The 14,004-nt window shown below is 31.8% G+C and overlaps 1 protein-coding gene across 1 annotated transcript; it reads right to left on the reverse strand.

The window, feature by feature from the left end:
• Nucleotides 1-2,864: 2,864 nt before the first annotated feature.
• Nucleotides 2,865-4,653, reverse strand: LOC134686182 (complement C1q tumor necrosis factor-related protein 3-like). Its single transcript, XM_063545855.1, has 3 exons — nucleotides 4,603-4,653; nucleotides 3,701-3,876; nucleotides 2,865-3,265 (listed from the first exon to the last, which is right to left on the reverse strand). The coding sequence occupies exons 1-3, from the start codon at nucleotides 4,605-4,607 to the stop codon at nucleotides 2,982-2,984; spliced, it is 465 nt and encodes a 154-aa protein (XP_063401925.1). The 5' UTR covers nucleotides 4,608-4,653; the 3' UTR covers nucleotides 2,865-2,981.
• Between the last annotated feature and the right edge of the window lie 9,351 nt (nucleotides 4,654-14,004).

The following is a 14,004-nucleotide window of genomic DNA, read 5'->3' on the forward strand; positions in this document are numbered from 1 at the left end:
TCCTGTATAAATTACTATAAAGTGCCCCTTCATGAAAAAACTCAAACAATTCAATTGGAAAACCGTAGGGACTAACTTTAAGCTAAAGAATTTACAAACAAAAACAATTGACAGACTGTTACAAACTGAATTATAGTCTCCTGACTTGGGACAGGCACATGCAGGATGTTTCTGGGGTTAACAGATGTGTGAGTGCTCAGCATAAAGTAAAATCACAAAAATACTGAACTCAGAGGAAAATCAATTTGGAAAGTCCAGAATCACATGGCAAAATCAAAAAACAAAACGCATCAAAAACGAAAGGACAAGAACTGTCATATTCCTGACTTGGTACAGGCATTTTCAAATGTAGAAAATGGTGGATTAAACCTGGTTCTATAGCGCTAACCCTCTCACTTTAATAACAGTCCCATCAAATTCAGCTACATTTACATGATGCGTTAAATAAACAGTCACAATTAATAAAATAGTCAAAATATGGGTACATCAGTCATCATCGTATAACAATTTTAAAAGGAACAATTTAACAGGACATAAAAACATCTACTATCTACGAACACATGGATTGATTTGAGTGTTTGACGTCAGAAAAATTATATACGTCACATAAATTTGTCGTTCAATGTGCATACAAACAATTTTAAAATTTACATAGGCAATGTACGCATACAGGGTTAAAAACTCAAAAGTATGTAAGAATAAATTACATTGTACAGTGTAGTAACAGAACAACATAGTAAAAACTATAATACTCAGTTAAAGACTTGTATTCATGTCTGTAATCAGCACGATAAGATTTACAAATAAGTCTCAAGAACGAGGAATGAGAGCGCAGAAGATCCACTAAGTAGAATATAGAAATAAAAGTTGGTATTGGTGAAATCGTTGGTGAACTCTTATATTAGCATTGCTACATGTAAGTGCCCTTTAATTGTGATTTTAACTATTATTTGTGGTTACGAATCGTACTAATGAAACTATATACAGATATAAACTATATTATATATATTTACAACTAGAAAATCAAAACTGACAAGCAAGACAAGATCTGCTTATAGGAATTAGTTCTTCATAAATGAAGAGTGTTACACCTTTATGTTTTTGTGCAACCACTCTGCAAACCGAAACTTTAAAATATTTATCAGCACATCAGCAGTACAAACTCAATAATAAAGAAATGTTATTCATTAATACAAGTTCAGCAAATGTTAACTCGAACACACTTGTACATCATCTTGCCCCCGTAAGTGTTTTATGTGTTTTTTTCATTTTATGTTATTTAGAGTTTAGTGAGACGTCGATATTTTTAAATCTCATAATTTCTGTCTCGCTGATTAATTAATGATTGCTATAAAACTAGGTTTAACCAACGATTTTCTTGCATAAGAGAGTGCCTGTTTTAAGTCAGGAATATGACGGTTGTTATCCATTAGTTTGATGTGTTTGAGCTTTTGATTTGATCAATTGATAATGGACCTTCTGTTTTGAATTTTACCCGGAGTTCAGTATTTGTGTGATTTTACTATTTAGAAACTAAATTCATATGCATTATAATTCCTCAACACAATATACTGGATGGGTCAACTGACTTTGCTGAACAGTAATGCGGTGTACAGTTTGTCTCTATATATGATAATATTTAATAACCAAAAACTGCAAAATTTCTATAAAATTACCGATCCAGGGGCAGCAACCATAAGAAATTGCCTGTTTTAAGTCATGAATGTGACGGTTGTTATCCATTCGTTTGATGTGTTTGAGCTTTTGATTTGATCGTCTGATTAGGGACCTTCTGTTTTGAATATACCCCGGAGTTCAGTATTTTGTGATTTTACTATTTAGAAACTAAATTTATATGCATTATATTATCCCCCACACAATATACCGGAAACTGCTCTTGACTAAATGAAAAAATGTACATCTTGTCAAATTTGCTCGAAATGCTTTGGTTACAGAGTTATGAGCCTAAAACTGCATTTAACCCTTATGTTCTATGTTTAGCCATGTCGGCTATTTTGGTAAGTGGGCAGGATCAGCAGACTCAATTTTTAAAACTATATATCATAAGGATGATTTTAGCCAAGTTTGGTTAAAATGTTTAAGTAGTTTCAGAGGAGAAGATTTTTGTAAAAAAGAACAAAAATTCACAATTTTTTTTGGAAAATTTCCTATAATGGGCAATAACTCCTTAATGGGTCAACTGACAATGATTGTCATGGTGACCTATTTGAAGATCTTATTTGCTGAACAGTTATGCGGTTTACAGTTTGTCTATATATATATAATAATATTTAATAACCAACAACTGCAAAATTTCCATAAAATTACCGATCCAGGGGCAGCAACCTAACAACTAACTGTCTTATACATCCGATAGTTTCAGTGCAGATAGATCTCAATCTAATGCAATTTTTTGTCAGATTTGCTCTAAATGCTTTGGTTTCAGAGATATAGGCCAAAAACTGCATTTTACAACTTTGTTCTATTTTTAGCCATGTCGACCATCTTAGTTGGTGGACAAGGTCATCGCACACATTCTGTATAAAACAAGGTACCTTAAGTATGATTTATGCCAAGTTTTGTTAAATTTGGCCCAGTAGTTTAATAGCAGAAGAAATTTGTAAAAGTTAACGACGACTGACTCCAAGAGAATACAAAATCTCATTTAACTCTTTGGGGCAGGCAAGCTTAAAATGGTATAAATTTGAAATATAAATAGCTCATCCATACCATCATAACTCAAACAATCTAACAGAAGTATCTAAACCGCTAGGATTTTCTAGGATTCCAATATGTTGGAAATAACAGTTCCTGAAATTATTATAGATAAGAAATAAATGAAATAAGTCATTCTTCATGGTCAATTCATTTTATTTAGATTTTGAAGCCGCTAAAGGTTGACCACTTATCTCCAAACATGTATTTTCCTCCACTAAGAATCCTGATACTTTGTCATTTTTCTTCATTTGTAAAACACAACTCTAACTAGATGGCATGTGTGAAGACATCCCTCCAGCCGAAGCATGATTTCTTGCTACAATCGTGTCATTCAGTAATAATTGTGTGTAGAAAGTCTTGCCAGCATGAGTAAGAACTGTCCAGGTGAAATAATAAAGACCATCTACGGGTGCAGTGAAGACACCAATCGAATTATCATATCCTTTACCGAGGTTGGTAGTTACTGTTTCGTATATGACTATAGCACCGTCATCAATGTTCTGCAAATATCCCGAATTAGATACCTGAAAACCAACCTTCCCGGAACCTATTTAAAATAGTAATTAGGATCACATTTACATTCAGCATTGTCAGAACAATCTACACGGTAAGTCTGTTAAATAAATACATGTAGAGATTATACCTAAATTTAGGAGTATGCATTGTTTATCATTTTTTTTTTTTTTTTTTTTTTGTCTTTTTTCAATTGAAGGTAAAAAAATATTTTGAACAGAGGAGTGTGATCTCCGCTAACTACGTACATGTAGATTTGAATATAAAAACATACGTTCATGGCAGTACACAATATAGAGGTCAACCACAAATAATTGTCTTTACGGTTAATCAATCCCGACCCTTCTAAATGAGCTGTGAATTGATATAATGGAGGCTATTAACAAAGTACGAAATTTAAAAAAAATCCGGCTCCTCGCAGTCCCCTTTTTTAGATTTAAGAATTTGATATTTGTATATTCAAACTTACTCGGAGTTGAAGGACTCTGGTTACAGTCACACTTTCCATTATTATCTTCCACAAGTTTCAACTGGTACTGAATACTTTTCATCAGGCTGGCATTCGTTCGACATGATTTGTGGCAGCTGCCGTCTGATGTCAAGATGAAGGCCAGTATTGCCGCAATAGTGATAGCACGAGCAAAACTACAAAACAGTATTGTTTTATTCTAGAAATGTAGTATGTCTATAAGTCTGTCTTTAAAAGTTTCTGAAATTTGTTTACCCTCTGTTTGCACAGGTTCTAATAGCCAACTCTCAAAAACGTTTTGACATGCGGCCGTGAATTACCAAAATGTGGTGCATTTGTTCGGTCATGTGTGATAAGGTGAAGAAAATGTGATTCAAATTTTGGATCTGAAAGGTTATTATTTACACATTTTATTAACGTCGTCAAGTCCATTTCTTTTAATACATGACCTACAATGAAACAATTAATAAAAAAGATTAAAGATTACCATTAGAATAAACAAATATATAGCTTTGCCTTCAAGCAACCTCTAAATCGATTGATACAAATATAACAACTGCTGACGAGGCTGCTTGTTTGAAGCATGCACATTAGAAGGCCAACAAACTTCGTGCTTCGCCTTAAAAAGTTGATTTTTTGCCGCATAAAATAAGCAGAAAATCCTAACGATTTTCTTTTTTAGCTGTCTACGACTCGAATAAGTTCGCCTTAAATAGTTGATTGCTAGGTGCATAGAATAAAAAGGAAGCCTTAACGTTTATCTTCGCTGTTAAAATTACTAAAATAATTCTTTGTCATTTCTACAAATAGTTAATTTGCCATCTTTGTGTATATCAATAACATAAAAAAGCATGCACTTGATCACGTTTAAGGTTGTTATCGAACTTAATAATTTGACTTACTTCATTTTGAAGCCTCAGTTCTGATGAATTGAAGCTTTTGTTATTTAATTGTGTAATACACTCATTGAAAATATGGTTCACTTGACTACAATATAATGTGAAGGACTGCCGTTATTTCAATAACGCATGTCTCTTGGGGTTTTGCCTCTAATTATAGATAACAATTCCTTTTATCTAAATTCATTAATAAATTATTTCGGTTTTTGTTTTTGTATTGAGTTTTGAATTTGTTTTTGTTAGATAAGTTCAATAACATAAGGTAAAGAGAATATCGCACGATAAAACTCAGAATCAATTCAATAAAAAGCCCTTTACTATCAATGTTCCATTTTTTTTAAAGCACCTATTTTTTATGTATCTAATAGGCCAGACTGCACAGTATCAGTACTTGATAATATATAGTTCGTGGACATATTGGGAAAATGATTAGCCAATACAATGAGCTCTAATGCGCAGCCAACATGGCTTGAGTGACATATCGTATATTTTGCTCGTTTATAACTCTCTGTTTAGAAAACAAAACAAAAACACATACCTAACTTCTGAACAGCATTAAAAATACGATATATGAGATGGCATGACATATTAGATATAATAAAAAAATCAAGTTTTAATACATTTTTGCTGGTTTATTTTTAATTTGGTATACCATGATGATGTCATTGCTATGTAATGTATAGTTTTCGGCCTTTGCATTTGTCCTGAAAACTAGATTAAATCATTTACAGAGTAATTTTATTTCCATTTATGCTGACAATTATCAAATGATCAGTTATATTGCAAACTCCAAAATTTTCTTTCCTTTTTAAAAGATAATTGTCAGTATCTCAGCCGTCATATGTTTTCCTCTTCCAATAAACCTTCTTAGCTGTGGGACTATACGAATATATTTCTATTGTTGCCCTTCTTCCTTGGCGTAAATAAATCTAGTCTAAGGATTTAAATACATGTAGTTTGAAAATCCAATTAGAATATGCGATCATTCATCAGGTGGGGACTCCAATTTCTTTTTTGAACATTTCCAAAACAGGCTCTTCGAAGGTCGATGCGATGAGCGAGATCCAAGAGTTGCATACTCAATTATAAAAAAAGCTTTTTTTAAATTAGTTCTAGCAAATTACAATGTTAAATAGGTTAGAGTTTTGACCCCTACTATGCTATTCACTCATTTATAAAAAAATGTCTGTGTTAGACATATATTTGTTGTGAGTATATGTGTATGTTGCACACATGATATTGTCATGTTTCTATTTTTCTAGATTTAAGTAGAAGTATACGCTATAACTAGTCCACATATTTTTTATTTAATTTAACATGTTGATTCTGCTCGTAAAAAAAAATAAAAATATAAAAATAAAAAATAGGGTAAACGTTTTCGTTTTTTAGATTCAAGCTGTTGAAACTTACAGCATAATACGCCAGAAATACAAAGGATATATAGGAGAAATCGTAAAACGGCAGATATTTCTTACTTTATCCTGATTCTCTAATTCGTTGGTCCACAGAATTAAAAAAAAAAATCGAAACGCGATTCAAAAATAAACGACGAATCCATTGGTGGACAGAAAGTCTCTAGCAATCGTGCTAGTTTTCAAGCTATATCCTCATAATATTTGATTTTAAGCGGAAAAATAGAAACTATTTGGCGACGTTATTGATTTCTACTGTTATGTCGCCATATATTTTACTCTACAACGCTATTATACCCATTGTACGTGCAGTATCATTAACATAAATCGTCAGTGTTATTATTTTTTTCCCTAAGTATTGGAAATGTTGAAAAAAAAACTTAAAAGTGTAATCGGTTAATAATGAAATAGGCAACAAATGTTTAAAGATATTTCTGCATCTTAAAAACTTAAAAATTTGGAAATAATATACTGCAAGTGAAAGAAAATTACTGTATAGACTTTACTCCATATATATATATTCTCGATTAGACAGGGTACCACATCATTTTCAAATGTTTATTTTTTTATTTTTCTTATAACAAATGTGGACATAGATCAGTGTGGATAGTATTTTTAGATGTTTGACAGTGTTTCATTTGACAAAAGGAGTTCTACGTTTTACCCATTGGTTTCTATATTATTAACTATGCTGCACAATAACAACCAACTTGAGCATTAGGAGTTTTATATATAAAAAAAAAGATATGGTATGGTTGCCAACGAGACAACTGTCCACAAGAGACAAAAATGACACAGACATTAACAACTTTAGGTCACCTGACGGCCTTTAACAATTAGCAAAGCATATATCACATAGTCAGATGAAAAAGGCCCCGATAAACAATGTAAAACGAGAATACTAACGGCCTTATTTGTATAAAAAAAAAGAACGAAAAACAAATATGTAACATAAACAAAAGACAACCACTGAATTACAGGTTTTATTTGTTTGTTTAATATTTATTATTTTTATGTTCAAGACGGGCATGGAAGAGACACTTATTGCATTAATTACCAAATGATTATAATAAAATATGTGCCACATCTTTGATTTTGAAATCATTTTGTAATTCGTTGAAAATATCTCCTCCAAAGCTGGTCAAAGCAAAAACTGGTTTTGACCAGTATGTAAATGATATAATCAAAAAACCTTTGTGAGCATGCATCAAAGGCTCATAACTGCTACATAAGTCATCTGATAAAATTGCAAGTAGATATTATGAACATCTACTTAATATGTCTAAATTCTAAAAAGTTATAGTATTCAATATGAAAAAGGTATTGCAAAAATATTCTCTTTTCATTTTTGTTTTTGTTATATGGATACAAATATAAGTGATACCAGTACAGTAAGGCAGTTTTGTTTTGGTATGAAAATATAGTAACTAACATTCACTGTTAATTCACACAATTTAAGAAGACATAACAGATTAGCTGGACCGCCATAATAGTGATTCTGAACATATTCTTGGCCTGCTGCAAAACCTTTAAAAATATATACATGTTATGTATTATGAATTATTGTGATATGGTATAAAGGGATTGTCAAAGATTGATTCCTAATCCAATATGTATTATTGAATAGAATATACCTCGTACATGTTATAACCTGTACAAATATTGCTTAGATAGTTATCAAAAGTACCAGGATTATAATTGTATACGCCAAACGCGCGTTTCGTCTACATAAGACTCATCAGTGACGCTCAGATCAAAATAGTTAAAAAGCCAAATAAATACAAAGTTGAAGAGCATTGAGGATCCAAAATTCCAAAAAGGTTGTGCCAAATGGTTTTAACTTGTACAAATTTAAAAAATAAAAGATATGTTTCTATTATTGCAACAGATGTTATTAACCTCAATAATATTTTCATCATTTTTTTATTTTTCATTCATGTAAGTGTGTTTTGCCCTTTTTTGGTACAGTTAATGTCCAGAGAGGGGTATGTTTAACGAAGCATTCCTAAGACCTGTAATAAGATATATCTTGGGACATGTGGAATGATCTCCTTATGACTACTTAGGACATATCCAAGACCTTGTCTCATAGCTGTCTTATGATGATCTTAGCAAAGATATACCAAAAAATTTCACTGTATCAGTTATTAAAAGGTACAAGAAAAAATGTGCACCACTGCTAAAAATCAATACATGGAAGGTTTAATGTTGACAACTCACAATGATCCGCCAACCTACAAAGAATTAGAAGGAAAAGGAAAATTGACGATAAGATAAAATAAAAGAAGAGGGAAATCTATATAAATTGATAACTATCATAAGACCATCATTAGACACCTCTCGTGTATTCATGTATTCCTAATTTTATGACCAACTTTAAGAGATATTGTAATATAGGAATACTTTGTGCAACCCATTTAGGAGTAAGATATGAACTAAGACCACCCTAAGACATGTCTTAGTCCCAATACAGCTGTGTGAAACTTGCCCAAGATGCATAGTTTCTATAATTTATTTATGACTTTTAAAACACACATGCAGTCAACAAACACTATTCGGTATTCTTATCTGATGAATTATAATTGTAAATGTCCAATTTGAAGGCAATAGTAAATTACTTTCATTTTAGTTGACACTAAAAGAAGTAAGAAGATAGCCAGGATAGATTTCTCTTCAAACAATACCCTGTTTTCAAAGGAGAGGATATGTATTGTCATCATCAAAATGACATTCGCCTCATGCAATTATTTTGTAAGTCATCAAAGAAAATAATAATTTGAAATTCAAATTTACATAAGTCATGCTGAAGGCCAAAATGTTGAATAGTAGATCCAAAGGTATGAATAGCGAAGCGTGTTCCATTGATAAGAAATTCAGCTCCCTTTTGCTTTAAAAGAGGAAGCATATGAGAACTTTCTTTAGTTATTGCATGCTATAAAACGAGGGGTAGGAGTATTACGCTATATTTAAAAGCATTGTTATTAATTTTTTTAGATGTATTTAGGTACTTGTAACGAATGTATTGTCATTAAGGAAATGTATGCTTTAATTAAACAGTGGCACATTGATATAAGCCATGATGGACTGCTAAAAACATACAATTAAATTAAAACACATTGTGCCAACAAAAGTCATGAAGCATACATTTCCGAAATTTTGTTATTACAATGTCCTCTAAAGACAAAAAACACGTTCTGCCCTACTGATTGTTGTTATTTATAATTTTATAAATTTAAATGTTTATCCTGCTTCATTCAAAGGAGTATGTTTGGTAAGGGCCATATTTGGCCCCAATTATAAAGTTGATAGTTTCAAGACGATAAATGTTTTAAGTTGCCTTTAAGACATGAGAGAAAGTTGAACAGAACTTTTTGTTTGTCAAATTTTAATTCTAACACGTTGATTTTTTCATCCAAAAAAGGTCAAGATAAGAGATTTTGGTGAAATTTGACAAAATCAGCAAGATTTCATCCAAATAAAGGACCAGGAAACATAGAGCGCAGCCGTCGACAAGCTAAATATTCAAATAAGAGATATGAAATGTCTTCACAAACATTCTTTTAAAAGATTTTTGTTGTCGACTTTTGCGTTCTATGTTTCCTGTCCAATAATATATGGAAATTTACCCATTTTCATAGATTTTTTCGTGAAAAATCAATTTGAGTACAACTTATGACGTCAGAATGAAACGCAGAAACGTACAATTTTCAACAAATGGCTTATATCCTATTTAGTCAATGTATTAGCTATAATTTATCGTGACTTGGTCAATAAATCCGAATTTGAAATTTACGCTAATAAAGGGGGTTAATTTTTGTACAAGTTAAAAACCATTTTAACCCAATTTTTCGTACATGTTATAACATGTACAAGGTACTTTTGTACATGTTATAACTCGATTTTTTGCATTATACAAGTTATAACATGTACAATAATTTTGTACATGCTATAACCTGTACAAAATCGCAACATTTACACGACATATACACCGGTAAAAACTATCAAAAACTTGTGTTAAAATCATTCAGTATCTAGCAACCATCAATCGCTTTATGCACAAATTTTTATAGGTTGACAGCCCTTCTGTCGGAAATAAGAACATATCTCCATCTAAATTTATTTTACTGACTAAGAAACATTCGAGGCTATAAAATGTTATTTAAGACATGTCAGTGTCTTTTAACACCATCACCACTGAATCAAGAATATATGTAACTACTAGTATACACTTTTTCAATATTTATATTTTACCATTGCAAAATGTTATGTTTTTAGCTGACTGTAAATGACGTTTCACACTGAATCTATTAGATTTGAACACGTAATGATTTCAATTCAGTCTGTACAAGATGTACATGATTTGCTAAGTTAGTCGTAATGCATAAGAACTAACTATCACCCAATGTGAAACTCTAAAATCTGTGCTATGTGTCGCTTTTGTTGTAAGGGGTGTTTTCAAGCTCTTCTACATTCGGTCTGTGTTAGAATGTTAGATGTCTTAATGTTTTGCTGTGTAATTCTCTGATGAGTTGATCTCTTTCAAACTGATGTTTGAGGTTTGTTCTGTTGATTTGTGCTGTAACAAAACTGTTCCAAGTAAAAGGGAGGGTGTAGCGTTCACACACATGTTTATCCCAGCCACATGTCTTATGTGCTTATCCCAAGTCATGATCCGGTAGTTCAGTGGTTTTTGGTAGTTCATGTCTGTTATTGTTTTTGCAGGTGGGATTTATACTGTTTGAGTATTACAATAACACGAAGAGGACACTAGTATAGGAATATTGATCAATTAAAAAAAAAATAGAACATAAGAAAAAATATATGTCAAACATGTCATAGGGGAAAATTGATATGTTTGATCTTTCGTTACCCCAACCCTTTTTTTCTTCGAACATGGTCTACCAAGTTAAACTTCTCACCTAGTTTGTACTAACATGATCAACGCGACAAGTATAACGAGTGTTGCAGGATCTTATTTCCATTCTGGCCCTCTTGAGATCTTCCACGGATCCGATACGGGTGTCTCTCAGTCTTTATGTTCTATAATGTTTTTGTTGGTTGATACTTTTCCTTCAGAATATGTTGATTGTCAGTTTTTGTTTTCCGTGGCCTTGTCACATTAACTTGTTGCAGTTGATTGTAATCTCTCGCCTATCTGTAAATGTATATTGTATGTATAAACTCTTTTTTTTTAATTAGTCAACTTATTTTGTCTCAATACACATGCACATTAAAACATATATATATATCGAAGGAAGGGAGATTGTATCAAGACCAATTTGTGTTCAATATGAATTTTAAATTATATAACACTTTCTTTTTTTAATGGATACATGTAGTGATGTACAGTGACCGATTTAAAAACTGTTTAACTGCTGTTTACCGAAATAAACGTATAAAGCCAACCATTTCAATCAATTTTCTTCTCGATTTCAATAAACTAAATTTTTTTTGAAGACTACATGCAATTAAGAACATATTATGACGATAGAGTGATAATAAACTGTCAATTAACCAATAAGTAAATGTGAACATATAATACAATATATAACATCAAATGAAGATAGAAAGAGTTAGTCAAGGTATTTTCCTGTCATATTAATTTTAAAATAGATAATACATAATTCAGGTTACCTCTCTTTGTATAGTGATCACATGGTGTATTTAAAAAAGATAATATATGATTGCCTTTGAAACAACTATCCACCAAAGTTCAAATGAAGTGTATGTTAAGACTGTTAAACAATGAGAAAAAACGATCCAGTATAACTTGAAATTCCCGTGCTTGCATTTCCTATCATGTTGTTCTTGATAGAGGGTTGCTGCTCACAAGGAAGCTGTTAAATCTAGAGTTCCAAATGGTGAGGTTGAAATCATCACTTCGTAAATTTTACGGACATCATCACGAGTTTGTTGACCGTTATGGAAGAACCATTTCACAAATGATATCGGATATGTTCCTTACGCCGTAACTACAATCCCCTTCCCTTTCATGAATGTGATCTACGGAATTAGAATATTTACCGGCTGTGTTATCACATAAGCAACACGACGGGTGCCACATTTGGAGCAGGATATGCTTACCCTTTCTGGAGCACCTGAGATCACCCCATAGTGTTTGTTGGTGTGCTTGTTGTTTATTCTTTAGTTTCTATGTGGCATGTGTACTATGTTTTTTTTAATATTTAGCCATGACGTTGTCAGTTTAATTTTGACTTATGAGTTTGACTTTCCCTCTGATATCTTTTGCCCTCTTTTGCTATAACATGCTCCTTCATGAAAAAGGCAAACAATTCAATTGTGAAAACTAATGGACTTACTGATAGTAAATCAATTTACAAAAATACAATGACAGACTTGAACAAACAACTACCACTAACAGTACACTACAGGATAATGACTTAGGACAGTTACCATAATGTGGTTGGGTTAACCATGACTGTGAGTGCTTAATCTTGTACATTTGTGTAACAGCACAAATTAAAAACAAACTATGCAATTCAGTTTAAAAGTTGTATGCATGTCTGTCATGATTACTTATTTTCAGATGCACCATAGCTTTAGATAATGTAAGATACAATTCATTAACATTTACACTTACATTTTAACTGGACGATTATAGAAAAACTTTAAACAATACTTATATAATCCTAATAAATTTTGGAAGTATTCAAGCGCTATACCATATTCTTTTCTTTTTCAGCACTAGAGCATGAAGATAAAATTAAGCTATTCACTGCATAGTATTCTCACTTTTTACACGAAAGTATGAAGAATTGAAGTTACAGGTTTATTTCTAACCCCGGACAAAAACTATCAATCGAAAGGGATAAATTATTCTATCTTGTGTGGGTTTTTGTAAAAAACCTTGTCGTCCTTTTTCGTCCGTTGTTGTTCTCAGTTTATTTTTTCAAAGCATATAACTGATGAAACTTTTACCAAACTTGACCACAATTATTAGAATAGAACAGACGGGTATAATGCAAGTTGTGTTCATTATCATGAAAACCATGCACTTATATACATATAGAAAAACTCAGACACAAGTAAAAGTGTTCGATATCAGATTTTCATCTTGTATATGTACATCAAAACGACCAGACAATCACATGAATTTATGACTCTAAATGACGATTTTAAATGTTTTTGTTTTCGATTAATAAAGGGCAACAGTAGTATGCCGCTGTTCGCAATGCATAAATCGTTTGAGAAAAGACTACGACACAACGGAAAAAAACACACTAAAGTGTAACACACAGCGAATTATAATATAGCAATTACCATTTTCATGAATTGGTACAGAATATTTTAAGAACAATATAATGGGTTGAACCTGGTTTTGTGGCTAGCCAACCCCCGGCTATTATGGCAAATCATAAATAATTTTTTGACATTATTACATTACAAAACTTCAATACAAATAAATGAGAGAACATATAGGACAGAGCAACACACAAATTAAAGTTTTCAAAAGGTACCAGTTTATAATTTAATACGCCAGACGCGCGTTTCGTCTACACAAGACTAATCAATGATGCTCAGGAAAAAGAAGTCCAAAAGCCAAAACAAGTACAAAGTTGAAGAGTATTGATGACCAAAAGTTCAAAAAAAGTTGTGCTGAACACGGCCAATGTATTCTGCTTGGGATAAGAAAATCCCTGGTATTTAGAAAAGTTCATACTTTTGCAAACATATTTTTATGGATGAAAATGACTATATAATAGATATATTAATTATAGATTAACTCCTATTATCGAAAATATAATTAGCGCGATAAGTTTAACAAATAAGTCTTTAGACCGAAATAGTCAAATGGATCTAATTGTAGTTATTGCTCTTTCAAATATTATTATCATGTTTTGTCTATAATTTTTGAAATAGAATAAGTAACTGTTAGAGAGCACAAAACCTCACAAGCAAAGAATTGAGTTTTACAGTAACTGAAATCGTTGGTTAACTCTAAGCAAGATCCCTTACATTTGGATGTTAAATA

This window comes from Mytilus trossulus, chromosome 10, assembly GCF_036588685.1.
Source record: "Mytilus trossulus isolate FHL-02 chromosome 10, PNRI_Mtr1.1.1.hap1, whole genome shotgun sequence".
NCBI lineage: Eukaryota > Metazoa > Mollusca > Bivalvia > Mytilida > Mytilidae > Mytilus > Mytilus trossulus.

Excerpts from the sequence above, each read along its gene's own strand:
- LOC134686182 (XM_063545855.1), bottom strand. Across the intron at positions 3,266-3,700 it reads CCAGAGTCCTTCAACTCCGA|GTTCCGGGAAGGTTGGTTTT; the intron begins GTAAGTTTGAAT and ends TATTTTAAATAG.